Here is a 17,910-nt window from a genome sequence, read left to right as displayed (position 1 = left end):
AGTATGGGTATGGGTATGCCCGCTGCGTAAAACATATGCCGGAATAGTTGGCAGTTCATTCCGTTGTGGCGACCTCTGAAAGTCAGGGACTAAGCTGAAGGAAAATAAATGAAATGAATGAATTCAGAGAGTCATTTTTTTATTCATCAAACATTTTAATTTCATTATTTTAATTCAGTTTGCATATGAACTTGTCATTAGATCCATGCATACAAAGAGTGGAGAGAAAGAGAAAAAGGAGAAAAGATAAAACATTTAAATAGACAAAGACAAATAAAAAAGGGAAAAGTGAAGAGAAAGAACATAGACCCTAAAGAAAAGGAATCCCATACTTACATATTTGTAGGGAATTGTGGGAAAGCAGCAATCCAGGAGTATTGCTTTCTCAAATGGAGAGTAACAGTGTCGAACCGGGTGAGGTCATTTCAAAGCAGTAAACTCCATAACAAACTCTTTTGGTAGAGTGTTTGTAAAGTTTTGGTCACAATAGTGGCCAGGCATTGTAGATATGCTGATGTTCGTGGTATCATTTTGACAAACGCTATTCTTCATTCGCCACTGAATGATCAACATCAGTGAAACACAGTCAATATGTATTTATATACAGTAATAGAGTGCATTAGTGCCCATCCACTTTTTTTCAGCAGAGTTCCAGAAGCTTTTTTTGTCCATTCATTTTTCCCATAGGGACTTTTAAAATGTCTTGATTAAACCCTTATAATCCTTAAACCAAACCAACTGGTAAAATGAAACACTTATGTTTAGAAATGTGTTGAAAAAATCTCTCTGTTAAACAGAAATTGGGAGAAAAAAAATAAACAGTGGGGCTAACAATTCAGGCGGGCTAATAACTCTGACTTCAACTGTAGACAAAAAGACAAAGGTACAGTTGTGTGTTCAATAGGTTTGCTGAGAAAAAAAAAATCTGGAATCACGTTAGGGGGGGGGGGGGTGTTTGGCTGTCGCGGAAGTCACGCTAGGGGGGTATCAGATGGTAAAAGCATCAGATGGTTTTAAATAATTTAGCATTGATTAACAACCTCAACAACAGGTTTTTATATTTTTTTTTAAATCCCCATGGAGAAAATGAACAGTTTTTACTTCTGGAAGCTTGACAGCTGCACTCTAAAAACCATTCATACCTTCATATTTGTTTTTGTTCTCTTCAGACAAAGACAATTCATATAAAACCGTTACATAAAGTATGTCTTACATAGATTTCTCGATATAGTCACTGTAAACATTAAAACAAGGTATTCATACATACAAGTACTTCTGACCAACAATGAAAAAAGTGCTTTATAAAAGACAATGATAACAACTTCCTGTTTGTTTCGATTGTGTTGAGGCAACAAATCACAGTTTCAGGGCTAAACACGGCTTCCATATTTGGTTATCAGTTTTTTTGTTTCCTAAATAAAATTTGCTTATTTGAGTTCACCTCTCATGTACACCTCAAACCGAGTCTACCTTCACCTGATTGTTGTTAGTCATGAGTGGCGAAGGTTTGCTCTTCAGTCTTTCCTGTGCTTCATTTGAACTTTCCCCAAAGAAGATCCTTGCAGTACATACGGAAACCACAATGCGTTTGTACTCTCGACGGAAGTTCTGGTTCAACACTCCATAGACGATTGCATTGAGGCAGCTGTTGAAGTAAGCCATGAAATAACTTGCCACAAAGAGCCATTCGGGTATTAAAGGAACCACTCGCTCTGGAGAAATGGCTACCGCCAAACCGATGAAGTTTAATGGTGCCCAGCACACGGCGAAAAGCACAAAAACCACAAACATTGTGACAAAGTTTCGCACATCGTGAGGCGTGATCTTGGGACGATTGTCAGGCTTGACTCGCCGTCGCACCTGTATGACCAAAACCCAGATCCGCAAGTAACAGTAGGTGACGATCATGATGGGAAGGATGAAGTGAAAGAAGACGACGGCGATGGTGTACGCTGAGCTTGCCGACTGCTCGAATGTACAGGAATAAACCCGCGGGTCATACTGCAGGGAGCCCACGAACAAGTTGGGCACAATAGCGAGCACCGTCAAGGCCCAGATTAACAGTACATAGCAGACTGAGTTTTTGTCACTGTACAGCTTGTCATACTTGAGGCTGTGGCATATATAACAGTAGCGATTAATTGCGATGCCGGTGATGTTGAAAATGGAGCCGATTACACTGACACCCATTAGAAAGCCGCTGATCTGGCAGTGCATGTAGCCCAGGTTCCAGCCCCGGTGAAATATGGAGGTCAGGACCAGCGGATATGGGTAAATGGCCACCACCAGGTCCGCCACTGCCAAACTCACCACGAAAATGTTACCTGTGGGACACACAGACAAAGAGAAATAGTGAAAAACACTATACTAAAATCTGGCAACAAATGACAACATCATTAGCTGTGTTTCAAATACCGTATACAGAATCTGTTTGGAAAACAGCGTCTATTTATCACTATTGAGCGCGTCAGTTGACAGTCATGCACCGCTATATGACTGTTTTGAGGATTGCATATGAGGGGGAGACAGCATCTGTAATGAAAAGGAAAGGGAATCCCGCCATAAACAAAGTGAAAGCACAGAACAGACTCACATTTAAGAGCAAGGGGCGGCCCCTGGTGGTTCGGCGGTATGGGTTGCGTATAGGGAGGCTCGGCTAATATAATAACACTAATACTGAAACAGTTAAGACGTTTTAGAATAACCAAAACACCATTTCAGATTTTTTACAATGTGCTCAGCCTGCTGGTTTGTACATTCACACACATTTTTATCATGCATGTACTGGAATTTGTTGCGGTAAAAGTGTTTTCATCATAGTTTATTTATCTTTTATTATTAAATAAAAAGTTAATCATACTCAGTTGTGCGCATGCATATTTTATGTCATTTTCAAAAGTTATGTGCATCTTGGCGTTTCCATCAACCAATTTTTTATGCGCATATTGAAAATGTGCATGAAAATAGGTGGATTGAAACGTAGCTATTGATTTGTCTATAAAAAAGAGAGTTTGAATACACTGAAAGTATTACAGGTTACTAGCCTGTACATGTCTGTCTTTCATTAATGAAATAATTCTCGTTCAACAAAGGAAAATGAAACCAGTATTGCAGGTGTAAAAACCATACTGAAAGCAACATTTGCTTACTATTTTATATTGATAAATTTCTTGCTCCTAGCCATTCATGTACAGTAGTTTTGAAAAAAAATCATTTGGTTATAAAAAGTCTTTGTAAAATGGAATGACATTAGCCCCCGTTTGTCTTGAATCCTTTGATATATCCTTCATATTAATTCAGCTTTATAGTTAAAATTCTCATGTTCATGGCATTCATTTATTTGCCATGCAGCAACATGTAAAAATTTAAACCACACTGAACTGAACTTCAACTCTAAAACTGGACTGACACAGCTGCTTTGACTCAATCTACATTGTGAAAGCCATCAGAAATGAAGATGAATTGAAATTGAATTAATCAGCTTAATGTGTGATTTAAATGCTTTACTAGGTTAGTTAGGCAAGTCACTGGACAAGGGATTTGTTCTGTAGCCATATCGAAGACACATTTTTAAGTGGGCTAATAAATTTGACCTTAATTATTTTTTAAAATGTAAAATTGTTTTTATTCCAGTAGTAAAAACTTCTCCAGAATACAAAAACAGTGTAGGAAATACTGAGAAACCACACTGAAATTAAATAAAATTATAAACTAAAAACTGGACTGACACAGTTTCAATTTACTAGAACTTCTATGTTAAGCTGCTTTGACACAATCTACATTGTGAAAGTGCTACACTGTAAAAGCAATAGCTGTTCTCACTGATAAAGTTAAGTGCAGTTAACTTATTATGAAGAAGTTTGTACACTTTACAATATTTAAACAAGTGTTCCCAACTTTTCTTTAGCACATTTAGTTGTTAGACTAAATAGATTCATGTAATCTTGACTTACAATAATATGTATTCACAACTGGTCATGTGTCACACAATGTGGTCATGTGTCAAAAGTATGTTAATGATAGAGAATGGCGATGAGGGAATTGAGGAAACAGGTGGAAGAATTAAAACTTAAGCATAACTCCAATTCTTTGATGTTTAAAATTTATAAACATTTTAATATATTATAATATATTATTATTATGAATTTAATGATATTTATATGATCATATAATAAATGATAATAAAATATTTATATAATAATAATAATAATAATAATAATAATAATAATGATAATAATAAATTAATACAATAATATTTATATAATAAATAAATAAAAATTGAGAAAGGAGGTAAGGTATTGGTTTTTGTCTTTACTTAAATGTTTTAGTTCAGCTTACTTGATCATTTTAAGGCAATTGGTTAACTAATATTAGTAATGTGAACACTAATAAGAAGTTCTCAACTAATTATTTTGAGTCAACGGTACTGAAGTTTACTTCATTAAGAAGTTGTAAATACAAGCTGTTTTAAGTTATGCTCACTTAAAATAAATACACAACTTTACTAAGAAAAATTGAGGAATCTGATTGTCTTAAAATTTCTAAGTCAGGTCAACTTATTACATTTTACAGTGCATAGAAATTAACCATGAATTGAATTGTAAAAATACAATGCTATTAAAATGTCACTTTGTCTCTAGTGCAAAGATATATTTTAATGTTTTTTTTATATTTTTTATAATAAAAAAACGTACATGCCGTTTATAATTCTTATTAAAATCATAATAATTCTTAATTTACATTAAAGTAATGTTAATGATCTATGTTTAAGACATATTTTATTATTTTGCAATTAAACAATATCAACAAACCATTATTTTAAAGTAATGTAGTCAAATGTAATGGAATCAAATGCACAGAATCCCCACCTCTGTTTGCATTAAATATTTTTCAGCTTTCAGATGCATCCTACGTAGCAGCTCTTCCGTTTTATCAGGCAAACGGAATATGTTTACTAAGTCTTTCAGGAATCCAATAAAGCTTTTATTACCCTATAAGCATGAGCTGCACTCCAAACATTTGCATCCATTTATCTACAGAATGTGCGCTCTACATAAAGAGGGCTGCACATGTGTGTTTATAACTGTGTGAATGCGCACTTATTAATTAGTTTCCCCCATTGTGTGGATGGTTAGACACAGCCAATAGCTGATGGCTGCATTAGAGAAAGAGTACGGGCGGTTTTAATGAATGCACATCTCTAATTGCCGCCAGGCACAAGGACTTGACACTGTGTGTAAAGCTGAAATAATTAACTTTGTAATCAAGGGGGAAACACTAAAAGCAGCTGCAGTTGCACTTTTATATAGCTTTGAAGCGTGTGTAAGAAAACACATTAAAAGATGTCTCATACACAAAAGGAAAAGGAAAAAAAGGTGTACTGTATGTGTATAGTACAGTTCAGGGAGCAGGCAAGCTCTGTCGGTTTAAATACATATTAAAGACATTTGTTGGCATTGGCGCCAGTGGTGTAGTGGTTAGTGGGTCGACACATGCACTCTGGTGCTCACGGCGACTCGAGTTCGATTCCGCCTCGTGGTCCTGTGCCAATCCTTCCCCTCTCTCTGCTTTCCTGTCAATACTCTCAACTGTCCTACCGAATAAAGGTGAAACCCCCCCAAAAATAATTATATATATATATATATATATATATATATATATATATATATATATATATAAAAAAGAGACATTTCTTTGCACTAGCATACACATAAAACACAAATAACTTTGAAATCCAAACCCTCTAAAGCAGGGGTGCCCAATCTTTTTCTTATAAAAGGGCCAAAAAACAAAAGTTGATTGGGAGCTGTGGGCCGAAACTAAATATACCAAACCGTATTATATTAAGGCCCAATCCCCATTCTATTTGTACCACTACCCCTTCCACTTGGCCCTTGAAACAGAGGGTGAAGGGGAAGGGCTTCAAAATTTACCTCTAAGAAATGGGACAGCACCACAACACCTCCACATGTCATCATATGGCATTGTAAGCAGTGGTGTAGTCCTAAAAAAAAAGGTGGTGTACTATTACCCACCCAACCCGTATTATAATTTTACCTGACTGTTTCAGCGAGACATATTCAGTTGACTTCAAAATACAAATTAAGATGAGAGTTAAAAAAAACATTTGGTATACAGTTAAAGGGGATGCGAATGCACATAAATTAGGGATGTCTAATCAGCAAAACAAGTGAGTATACCGAAGGTATACGCAATTATTGATCCTCAGAAGTCATAATACCCAAACAGTTAGTGGAAAAAAGTAGGCATACAGAGTATACGTGCGTATAGCCCCGACTACACCACTGATTGTGAGCTCTTGCTTCATATAAGATAGATGATCGCGACTGCTGTAGCTATTTCAGTTACTTTTTTTTTTTTTGGTATTTATCTTCAGGAAATCACTGAAGGCAACGATATCATGTTATCATAATGATCTAATCGTAACTGTACAGTGCATTTACACCATGGCCATATTCATCTATGTAAACACAAGAAAACTACATTAACATTAGAGCAGACACTGTAAAAAGGTCATTTCCAGCCACTAGACTTTTCTGACAGGGTGCTCGAGTGTCATCGAGTGTCAGAATGTTGTGGGACTGCTATACAGGAGTTATTAAGGATTATAGATGGTGAAATTTAGCGGTTTTTATTTTAGCATTTTTTTAAGCATTGTAGTAAAAGACACCATTATGAATGTATTAAAAGAGAATTGTGACATCCCTTCACGTGAACACGCAAAACAAGGGGTAGGGGTAAGGGAAAGGGGTAGACTTGGGATTGGGCCTACATTTGCCATGGGTAATTACCTCATTTATTTGCTAATATTTAAAACTAACTAGAAAATATTGCTTTAAAACATGAATTAACGATGCAGTATAATTTTTAGCATTTTATAATGAACTTATTATAGTAAAAACATAAACAATTCCATTTATAACACAGAGGAGTTAAATTTTGAATACACTAGTTTAGCTGCTCTTGCCTTTGCATTGCTCAGCGATGTCTCATCTTCTAGCTGTCAAGTGACAGTATTTAAATTTTAAAAGTCTGATTCATTTACAACATTTAAATGAAACATTTAATTTTAGTTGACTTTTTTGTAGCTCCTCAAGTAAACAAAACAAAAAAAAAAGGTTATGCTAAATTCTTAATGACTATATATGTCAAAGGCATTCGTCCCTACCAACTCCCCGTCATTCTCCCTCTCTTTTCAGATGCCATGGGCCAAACCAAAGTTTACTATGGGCCAACATTGGCTTGCGGGCTCTACTTCAGGCATCTCTGCTCTAAAGGACTGTTAGGCTGCATTAATCAGGAAAACTGGAGCTGGGAACACCTCCCAGAAAAGCATAGATTGAATGGCATCCAGGCTGATGTTAATATACTTCATTTTCTTTATCCAGAGGTATACACATAATTCTGGATCCGGCCTGTATCCAGAGCAGATAGTTATTGATGAGTCAAGAGTGCTCTTCACTTCCATCAATTGGCAGAGCTTTGGTTCCTTTCCAACTGTCACCTTCAGTGGAGCTTCTCAGTGAGTCAACTTTCAATAGTAACATATGAATTAAACTGAACTTAATTAAACTGAACTCTAAACTTCAACAAGGACATTTCAACAAACTGAACAGAATACGTTTAAAGTTCTATTAGCTAGAACTACAGAATTTCTACTGTTCTACAAAAATATTGTCATATACTGTACATTAAATATTGCTTATGCTATTTATTCTCTTTTCTTCGTCTATGTAAGCTGCTTTGGCACACTCAACATTATAAAAAAACGATATAGAAGTAAAGATGCATATAATTTCTTTCCCCTACACACTACTGAGACCATTTAAAAAGGTTGTTTTCTCAATTTTTTTCTGACCAAAAAGACAACATAAGTCTGACATGCAGACTATGAAAAAAATGAGAAGTCTGCATTTAACTGTCTGGATTATCTGATACCACTTTTTCTGTTTGACAACAACTGTCTTCTTTGTGACATCACATTGTCAGTGATGAAAAAAATCATTAAGACAGCTTGTCTGGCTGATCCACGTGCTAATAATTACATTGAAAATAATATCTAAAGCGTAGGATCATTCTGAAATGGTGAAGGATGATCTCAAAAGGCTGCCTAAAAGCTCTGTCAAACATTGGTCAGTCACCAACATTGTCTAAAACATTTTAGTAGGCTTGCTGTAGTCAGTCAGTGTTACTGGTTTTACACAGTGTTTTTCTATATACAAATAGCATATGTAACCATCAAATCACCATCTAACATATACCTAGCATCAATAATAAATATCTTATATAAATAAATAATGTAGTATCACAAATTGAAAGCAAAAACTTTCCAATGTGATTTCAAGCAAAACAGCAAATTATTAACAAGTGTATTTCATTTTGCGGCAACAAAACTTATTTCAAGTCTTCACACTTAGATATTAATTTGATATTAAAGGCAGGTTTGGTGTGCTGTTTGGTATGCCGGGAGAGAATCCTGAGCTCGGAGATAATTGAGCCCAAGGCTTCCGTCTGGGGATATGAGATCAGGTAGTTCTCGAGAGCTCCCCTTGGTAAAGGAGGAAAAAGGGGGAAATGGGGTAGATGAGGGGATTCTACAAAAACAAAGATAAGATAATAAGGTAAGGAGTAAGTAAAGCTATTTATTGTGAGTTTGCAATAATCCGATTGGCCTACTGATGATTGCAGATGAGAGACCAGCTGCAATCAATCATATCATGTGCTTGAAATTAGCTTGTGAAACATTACTTATTTGTTTTCTGTGTAATGTACAACGTAAAATTACCTATTTTGTTTGAGAAATTCTGACTGAAGCTGAGGTTTAAGTCATTTATAAGCCTGAATATGTTTGCATATTTGAATTAACATTTAAGCATTTAAAGGTTATTGCACACTGAATCCAAAATTTTCGTCCATCATAATAAAAATCGAACCGGGTTTAATTTTTTTCACTGTTTTCCCATTCCAAAAAATCGTTTTGAGACGTGTTTTGACAGTTCAGAGCCACCGTACAAGCGAAAGGCAACTTTATGGTAAACACATGTCTATGGTAGCCTATTGCCAGTCTCTGTTCAGGATTTGTTTCCATACGAAACATGCGAAGTATCACAAGCAAAGTATCAAAATTTCACCGATTTCCTGAAATAAACTTTGCATTTCGTGAAAATCCAGTGCAGCTCTTTGATAAGGAGCTGAACACTCTTTCCTCACTATGCAGTATTGGATGAACACAATATGTAGCATATTCCTCCTTCATTTTCTACTTTGGAGAAGAGAGCAGAACAAAGTATCACTGCTTGAATTGACTCTCAAATGTTTTGCGTTTTTTCATAATGGATTAAATAATATGTATCGGATTCAGTGTGTAAGGTTTGTGTACCTGACGAATTTTTCGGACATGAATACGGAAAAAACACAAGGTCTATGTGTTTTTTCCGTATTCATGTCCGAAAAATTCGTCTTTGTACATAAAAACATATCCAGTGCTCAGCATAAATGCGTACACCCCTCTCAGGTCTATCTTTTAAATTAATATTTTCTATAGTATGCTTTACAATAATATAAGTGTACTTTACCTGTATGCACATTATATTAGTCAATAATAAAGCCAAAACCAGAACTAACTAAACAAAAAATGTGTGCACCCAAATTAATATGTTGGGGGAAAATATGAAATAAAGGTAATAAACAAAAAAATTGTTACTATTTTGTAGTTTGTAATTTCTTTGCAATAACTTGTTTGAGTTTAATAGTATTATCTGTCTATTCCTAAAGCTGTTAGGTGACCAAACACTTAATTTATTGATCTAAATGCTTATCACAACTGTTTTTTTAAATGCATCCAAAAATTGTCTATATTCACTGAGAAATGGATATGAACATATTTATTTTTAAAAACCGATTTACTCCATGCTGAACACTGTAGCTGCATATAATATTCAGGAAGGGAGTTTTCTTGAGAATCAATGTCATCTTTCATAGGTCACTAGCATATAATCATCCTTAAAGTGAGTTTTAAAAGGTCTTATTTGCCTTCGAGACAAACCCTTGGAAATCAGGATGTTGACAAGTCATTGAGAAATGGCCACATGCACACATCTCTGCATGTCTGCTGTCTCAAAGCCCCTCGCAATGTCAGCATGTATCAGTCGTGTTGTCAAAGCGCAGAACACAAGCACTAATTTGCGGGCAGTGGTGGTCTGTCTTTACCATTAGCTTCCATTGGCTTGAAGCAAAGCTGTCACTCACGCATCCTCTCAAGCACAGCGCTGACACGCCATCCACATGGGTGCTCATGCACGCAACATTCTCACCGTTTGTACAAATATCATCCACACTTTTCAGCCAAATAACCTTGGCTTTTCTTAAATACCAGAGGTCATTTTTCTGGGCATCCTCTCAGGAAGAACAATATGGTATACAATGAGAACGGGACCTGTGGATTATAGAAGCCCCGCCCCCCTTTCATCTTATATTGTCATGTAAAGCTTAAAGGAATAGGTCACAAAGACACACACAGGCGTACACACACACACGCACAAAAGCTGTAATCTATTCTGTCATTCCTTAAATTCTGTAATTCTCTAAAACATATTTATTTATTTGTTTTATTTATTAATACAAGGACAATGTACAACATGACGTGTTGTGCCAGAGTTAGCTATAAATCTAATTTACATAAGCAGTCCTTGGGAAGGATGTTACAACAAAATTAACAACAGTTAATAAAAAAGGGCAGCATGGTGGCTCAGTGGTTAACATTGTTGCCTAACAGCAAGAAGGTTGCTGGTCCGAGTCACGACTGGGCCAGTTGGCAGTTGAGTTTGCATGTTCTCCCTGTGTTCACATGGGTTACCTCCGGGTGCTCTGGTTTCCCCCACAGTCCAAAGACATGCGCATAGTGCATGAGACATCCAAAGACAGGCCGCATAGTGCATGAGCATGCTGGAATAGTTGGCGGTTCATTCCATTGTGATGACCCCTGACAAATAAGGGACTCATTCATTCATTCATTCATTCATTTTCTTCTTAGCTTAGTCCCTTTATTAATCAGGGGTCACCACAGTGGAATGAACCACCAACTTATCCAGCATATGTTTTACCAGCAGATGCCATTCCAGCTGCAACCCATCACTAGGAAACATCCATACACACTCATTCACACATACACTACGGACAATTTAGCCTACCCAATTCACCTATACCACATGTCTTTGGACTTGTGGGGGAAACTGGAGCACCCTGAGGAAACCCACGCTAACATGGGGAAAACATGCAAACTCCACACAGAAACGCCAACAGTGACCAGTGATCTTCTTGCTGTGAGGCGAACGTGCTACCCACTGCACCACCGTGCAGCCCCGATTGCTTTATTGAATTATACAGTAATGCAAATAAACAACACAATCTCACAGCAATTTGTAAGTTTTTGATTCTGTGGCTAATTCGTATGACAAATCTATTTGTACAATTAAGTACAATTTGCTCATCCCCCAATGATGGTTGGGTTTAGAGGTGGGGTACGACTGAACTCATATTTTGACTGAATTAGCCATCAAACTGACAAAATGTCAAATATGTTTACTCATGATATCAGGCTGGAATAAACGTACATCAACAATGGCTTAGCATTAGGTGCATGTTATGGATGGATGGATGGATGGATGGATGGATGGATGGATGGATGGATGGATAGACTTTTTGACACACAAACTGAATTTAATAAAAAATCCCTAATTTATTTAATTTGATGCAAACACAAAATGGAACATCTTGTCTTTGCAATTAGGTTAAAAAATCTTCAGCTAAAAAACAAACAAACAAACAAAAAACACTTAAGAAAGAACACCATGTTTACAAACATTGGCCTGATTTTCATTTCTGTGGAGAACTCCTCCATTAAGGACCTCAAACTGAATCTAAGTATGCATTTACCCACAGAGCCACTCAAATGTTCACAAAACAAGTTCACTTGAATTTCCCAATCTGCAAGCAGTCACAGTTTGTCCTAGACTCAGGACCTCGGATGGAGCCATTACAGGTTAAGCCTTGATGCACACTGACAGCAGAGGTTACTGGGGTTGTCTCCATCTCGACTTCACTGGTGCACTCAGCTTATTTGTGACTAAGAGGGGTAGATGATGGAGGCTAGCGAGACTTCGTTCTCACGGACAGAAGGAGGAATGAAAGAAATCAAAGAATTGTCCTTGACAAAGTCAAACTGTCAAGTCCTAGGGGAATGTATTGCCATCGGCCCGGCTTTGCAGCCAGTCTGTGAGTTTGGGTTATCAGAGCGATTAAGGTGTCACTCAAACCATTTTATTTAGCTTACAGGCAATAGAAGTTTGGGTCATGGAAGACATTCCTCATTTTCGCTTATTATTCGTTCCAGTTGGGTTCCAAACTCTGAAATGTTTTCCCTTGTGGGATTTCAGGCTGTGAGCGCTAGCCAGAGTGACAAGTGAAAGAAGGATATTACTGGCAAGATATGAGTCTTTTGTGTGTGACTGCCCTTAAATAAATGGCTCCGAACATTCCCGGTAGCCACTACACACACACACACACACACACACACACACACACACAAAGAGAGAGAGAGAGAGAGAGCGCGAGAGAGAGAAAGCGAGAGACACCCACCCAACACCAGGTTTCTGGTCTTGTTTTTTGCAAAACATCATCAACAATGCTCCAATAGAGTGGAGGAACTATGACATCAATTTGTATGCAAAAACCCGGAAGCGAGTTAGCATTTTAGCAGTTCTGGTTACCTCGTCTCAAAGTCAATGGGTTTTTTGAATGGGATTTCGGTCAAATTGCTTAAATAAGGTTTGTTGCTAACACAACCTCAAGATACTTTTACGTTTTATTCTATGTCATAAAACACATCAGGTACACACTACTCTTGATTTTTTTTTTTTATCAATTACGCGTGTTTAAAAAGACGGTTGCTATCAAGTTGCTAAATGGGACTACAGGCAGTGTCGGAGGCATCATAGGTCATTGAGCTAAACTGGTCTGGAACGCAGATCGCTTGTGTTGGGCATTTGCATTTGTATGTTATTAAAGTATTTTCATAAATTGTATTTTCATAGTTTGTAGTATTTTTCTAATTGGGAATTCATATTGTGTGTAGATAATGCCTTCACTTGTAAAGACTGTCAAGACAGATTCATTTGAACCTTTATTTTAATTAAATGATTTTATGGGCACACCTGCTCTCAGTAATGCAAATATGTGAATAAATGTGTAAGAAATACATACTTATTAACTGTAATTTTAACATAATCAATACAATTTTCATCGTTTTTTTTCTTCATCTGAACACATTTAATTCTGTCATAACTGCAATATTATATACAATACATATATATACAGGCTAATACAACCTGTATATAATGTTCATAGTACATCCATCTGTAAATATCACCATAGTTTTTCTATAACTGCACTTTATAACTTATACCTGTATCCTGCACTTGCTGCTATTGCACTGCTGGTTAGACCTAAACTGCATTTCGTTGCCTTGTACTTGTACATGTGTAATGACAATAAAGTTGAATCTAATCTAATATTTACACTCCTGCTTGGAATGTATAGCATATTTGACTGCATGGGCTGCTTTTTTACTATACTTCGTGACAAAATAAGAATTTTGAACGTTGTTCTCTATCCATCATGGTACTTGCAGGCATATATTGTCCCTTACGCCTCATTTCTGTCATCTGTTACTAAGTGAGCTGTGTGCACGTGAGCGATACACTTATTTAAATGTCTTATGATGATACTATGTAGGCACATTTATACATACAACAACCGTAAAGCAAAACAAAATATTTTTCCCATGTAAAAATACTATCCAAAAGGCGCGTAGATCTATGTGTTTTTGCGTATTTATTTGTTTATAATATATAGCATGGATTATAATATAATAAACATAGAGAGTATCTTTGTGATGGACCATATTTCTAAAAATAAGCTTGAAAAGTTGTCTGTAGCGGGGTAGTGCCCCGAAAGCACATTGATAGCCTAATGTCAGCTTTTCAATTCTTGTGTTTGCATTTCAGATCCAAAAGTGCTAAAAGTTGTATTTTCGTGTGAGAAGTATCCAGTTAGACAAAACGTGTAAGTGTAATGAACTGTGCTTGAACACAGAGCTTATTATTTGCAATCTTCGAAAAGCTTTAGGAAAATCCTATAGGGATTTTATCGAGGGAACCAGTTTTATGCTAGCACGCGATTAGCCTACAAGGTGACGTCATAGTTCCTTCACTCTATTCAAAGTTCACATCTAGCTTTTAACAATCTCTGGATGTTGTTGTACCTCAATCCAACCAGCGAGTGCTAGCAAAGTAGTTTAATAATCTTTCAGGCAAAAACAAATGCAGTCAATTAAAACTCAAATATGCAGTTTATTGAATATGCAGAGATCCAAGTAGTCTGCAATATTTGGCTGGGAATATATTTTTTGTTTCAGATGTATTGTTTTGGCTGAGCACAAAGTTTCATCATTTCATATATATATATATATTCATCTTGAATGGGTTGTCTCAATTTCCTGTAACAAGTTTTGCATATTTAAAATGTTATAACAACTTTGGGTATTAAAACTGGTATTCACCGAAAAGACATGTGGGTGATGTGGGTCTTTTATTCACCTAAAAGAGATGTGGGTGAGAGGGTTGTGGTTTGCCAAATTTAATTAAAGAGCCCCTATTATGGGTTTTTGAAAATGACTTACTGTGCATTGTGTAAAACAGCTGAAAGTGAAGTGAAATATCCAGCTAAGGTTTAAATCTGAAAGTGCACCGTGTTTAAAACTATTGATTAATCTATAAAAGAGTCAAGTGGTTTGAATGAATCGCTGCTGTAACGTTGTGACGTTGATACGAAACTCAAGCCCCGCCCATTTGTTGCGTCGCGCCAAGGAGGGGTTTGGGAACAAATGAATCGCTGAACAAATTATATGGGACTTGTTGGGATAATTAGATAAAAATAAATGCATATTATAAGACAATGAAAGTGTTTTTTTGACCTTGCATGCATATTAGACTGTTGTTGGAGAACCCCAAAATCAAAATATGACCCTTTTTAATGACTAAGGTGACTAAAAGGATGACTGCAACATCTCAGTTCCAACCAAGATGTGTTCTGTGTCCTCATGTCCTTCTAAATTCATTCTTCTAAAGCATCCTGGCAAGACTGGTCTTCACCAAAACACACGTCCATTCTTGGAATTGAGAAAGGGCTTCTGTAATCTTCTATCCTGGATGTATCACATTAACCCATGCATATCTTCTCTTTCAGGATCTTCCATCTAACGTATGGAATGATATGTTAAAGGTCATGGCTGCTTCAGGCATGGACCAACTCATCATGTGTGCCCAACATCCTTGAGACAACATCGTCTCAATTAGAGCAGAAAGCCTAGGGTTAATGCCCAAAATGAGCAAGAGTCCAGAAGTTCATTGTATCGACAAGGTCAAAACATGTGGCAGGATCCTTCCGGCAGGTCATTATGCATAACCTTCATGATAATATATGATAATTTATGTTAATTCCTTACAAATATGACTACATTTCAATATGTCAAGGCATGCCATTTTACAAATGCATCAGCTGAGGACGACAGCACTGTAATTGTACGCATACATCACATTTACACCTCACTACTTCACAATTAACATTCTGAATCCTGTTTTAGTGCAGAAATACATTATCATGATTGCATCACTCTACTTTACATATAAACAATGTTCTAGATGGCTTTCTGAGCCGTGGAAATGGGAAAATTTCTGTATAAATTCAGTGATACATTTTTAGGAATGTCAGCATGACTGAATTTAATGCAACAGTCAAATTATTTTCATGAGATTGTTAACTACATTTCCATCCACCTATTTTTATGCACATTTTGAATACTCGAAGATGCACTTGACGATGCACATAAGTTTTGAAAATCCATAAAAAAAACATATGCTCATAACTGAGTAGGATAAACTTTTTATTTGATAAGAAAAGATGCGCATAAACTGCGATGGAAACACTTTTACCGAACAAATTCCAGTGTGCGCATTAAAAAAAAAAAAGTCATGTGATTTTGTTATCCATTTCAGTATTAGTGTTATTATATTATTAATTACCCCCAGAACTGTTAAGAGCATCTGTGCTCTGCGTCTCATGCCTTCAAATGCCACCACATGTTCATTGCAAGTCGGCATCGTCTTTTGTTCTCTTTGACTCGTTGATAGACTACCCATACTGCTGCTCTCTCATTGGCTGTAGGTAATCGTCAATGTTATTTTCAATCAGAACACATTTCACACAGCATGATTTTGAATCTCCGACAGCTAGGGCTGCACGATTCTGTCTGAAATGAGAAACACAATTTTTTTGCTTAAAAAACAAGATCACGATTTTCTCACAATTCTGTAGATGTAAAATAAAATATTATTAATTTTATTTATCAAACATACGATAAAACAACAATAATAATATTAGGTCTATGTGTAAATTTGTGTAAACATTATTTAGGCTTAAATACTTATACTGATCCAGTTAACATTTATTTTCATGCACAACACTTTGTGTTTGCTACGTAAGAAAAAAACATAAAATGCTTGTCGTGATCAGAACTCTAAAATGCGATATAATCATTTAAATGATGTGCGTGCTTTCGGTTTCACTTTCATTGCACTCATGTCATGGCTGCCATCAGTTTGAGGGAAAAAACAAACACATGCAAATCAAACTTTCCTCGCTGCTCCCAAACGATTGCTCCCAAACGATGCTCCCCGACTTTATTCAACAAACTGAATGTTATTTACAACTTTATTGCCTGTTATTCACAGCATATGCAGGTTCTGTTCATTAAAGTAAACATCATTGGCAGGCACATGTGTGTCCTCTTGGCAGTAAACAAACAGTGCGTCAGCTCACGTGTGATTTCGCGGCTGCAAATACTGTACATCATTGAATTAGGACAGAAATTACTTTTTTTGGGTGAATTAAGATCTCGTGTAAGGTCAAATGGAGATCGCGATCTTTTTTTTGAATAATTGTGCAGCTAGTGACATCTTCAGATATTTAGCACACCAAATATCTGATGGGTGTCAGCTACTTATCGACAATTCACTCATATTGCATCTTTGATAGTTCACACTGTGTGATTGTTACTCGCGTGAATCAGCAATGATTTGCCTGTTATTTCAGGCATTTGTCTGCTATTTCTCAAAACTTGTCGGTAAGTGAAAATCGGGGCTAAAATCATGCAGTCTGAACTGGGCAAAGATTTGTTTAAATTCAACCCAAATAAATTGTTTACAATCAAAAATTGTAAATGCAATAAATCACCTTGGAATCACCTTTGAATCAAATAGAACTCTGCTTTAACATTAAAAAAGTCATAACTGACCAAAATAATTGATATCTTAAAAAAATTAAAGAAATAAAATGCTTTTCTACCCGCAATTATTACAACTGTTCTGTTACAACAATTAACTGTTCTGTAACGAGGTAGCTAATATAAAAATAATAAGTCTGCTGTTTCTTTTGTTTTGTGTACCACAAAAAGAATTGCAAAACCAACTGCAGAATCAGTAAAAATTGGAATCATTAAGTAAAACCACAGTCAGAATCATTACATAATTCACTATTCACTTGGAGGTTTATTTATAGCATGAATCACCATCTGTTTTGTGGAGCCACTACAAGCTTCAAATAACTTGCAAAAATTCTCCGCATGACAAGCCACCAAACCGCACCTCAAGCGGGCCAGTCTGTGTGTGTGTGTGTGTGTGTGTGTGTGTGTGTGTGTGTGTGTGTGTGTGTGTGTGTGTGCTCACAACTGAATGAATGTGGTTTCTAAACACTCCATTGATGAAAATTAACGAC

The 17,910-nt window shown here is 36.3% G+C and overlaps 1 protein-coding gene across 1 annotated transcript in view; it reads right to left on the bottom strand.

The window, feature by feature from the left end:
• Positions 1-202: 202 nt before the first annotated feature.
• Positions 203-17,910, bottom strand: part of mtnr1aa (melatonin receptor 1A a) — a 94,669-nt gene continuing 76,961 nt past the window's right edge. Inside the window, exon 2 of the mRNA XM_056460774.1 lies at positions 203-2,324. Coding sequence (XP_056316749.1) covers positions 1,456-2,324 — 869 coding nt within the window. The 3' untranslated portion in view covers positions 203-1,455. The remainder of the gene's footprint in view (positions 2,325-17,910) is intronic.

This window comes from Danio aesculapii, chromosome 1 (genome assembly GCF_903798145.1).
Source record: "Danio aesculapii chromosome 1, fDanAes4.1, whole genome shotgun sequence".
In the NCBI taxonomy this organism is placed as follows: Eukaryota; Metazoa; Chordata; class Actinopteri; order Cypriniformes; family Danionidae; genus Danio; species Danio aesculapii.
This window is presented reverse-complemented; position numbering and strand designations above follow the sequence as displayed.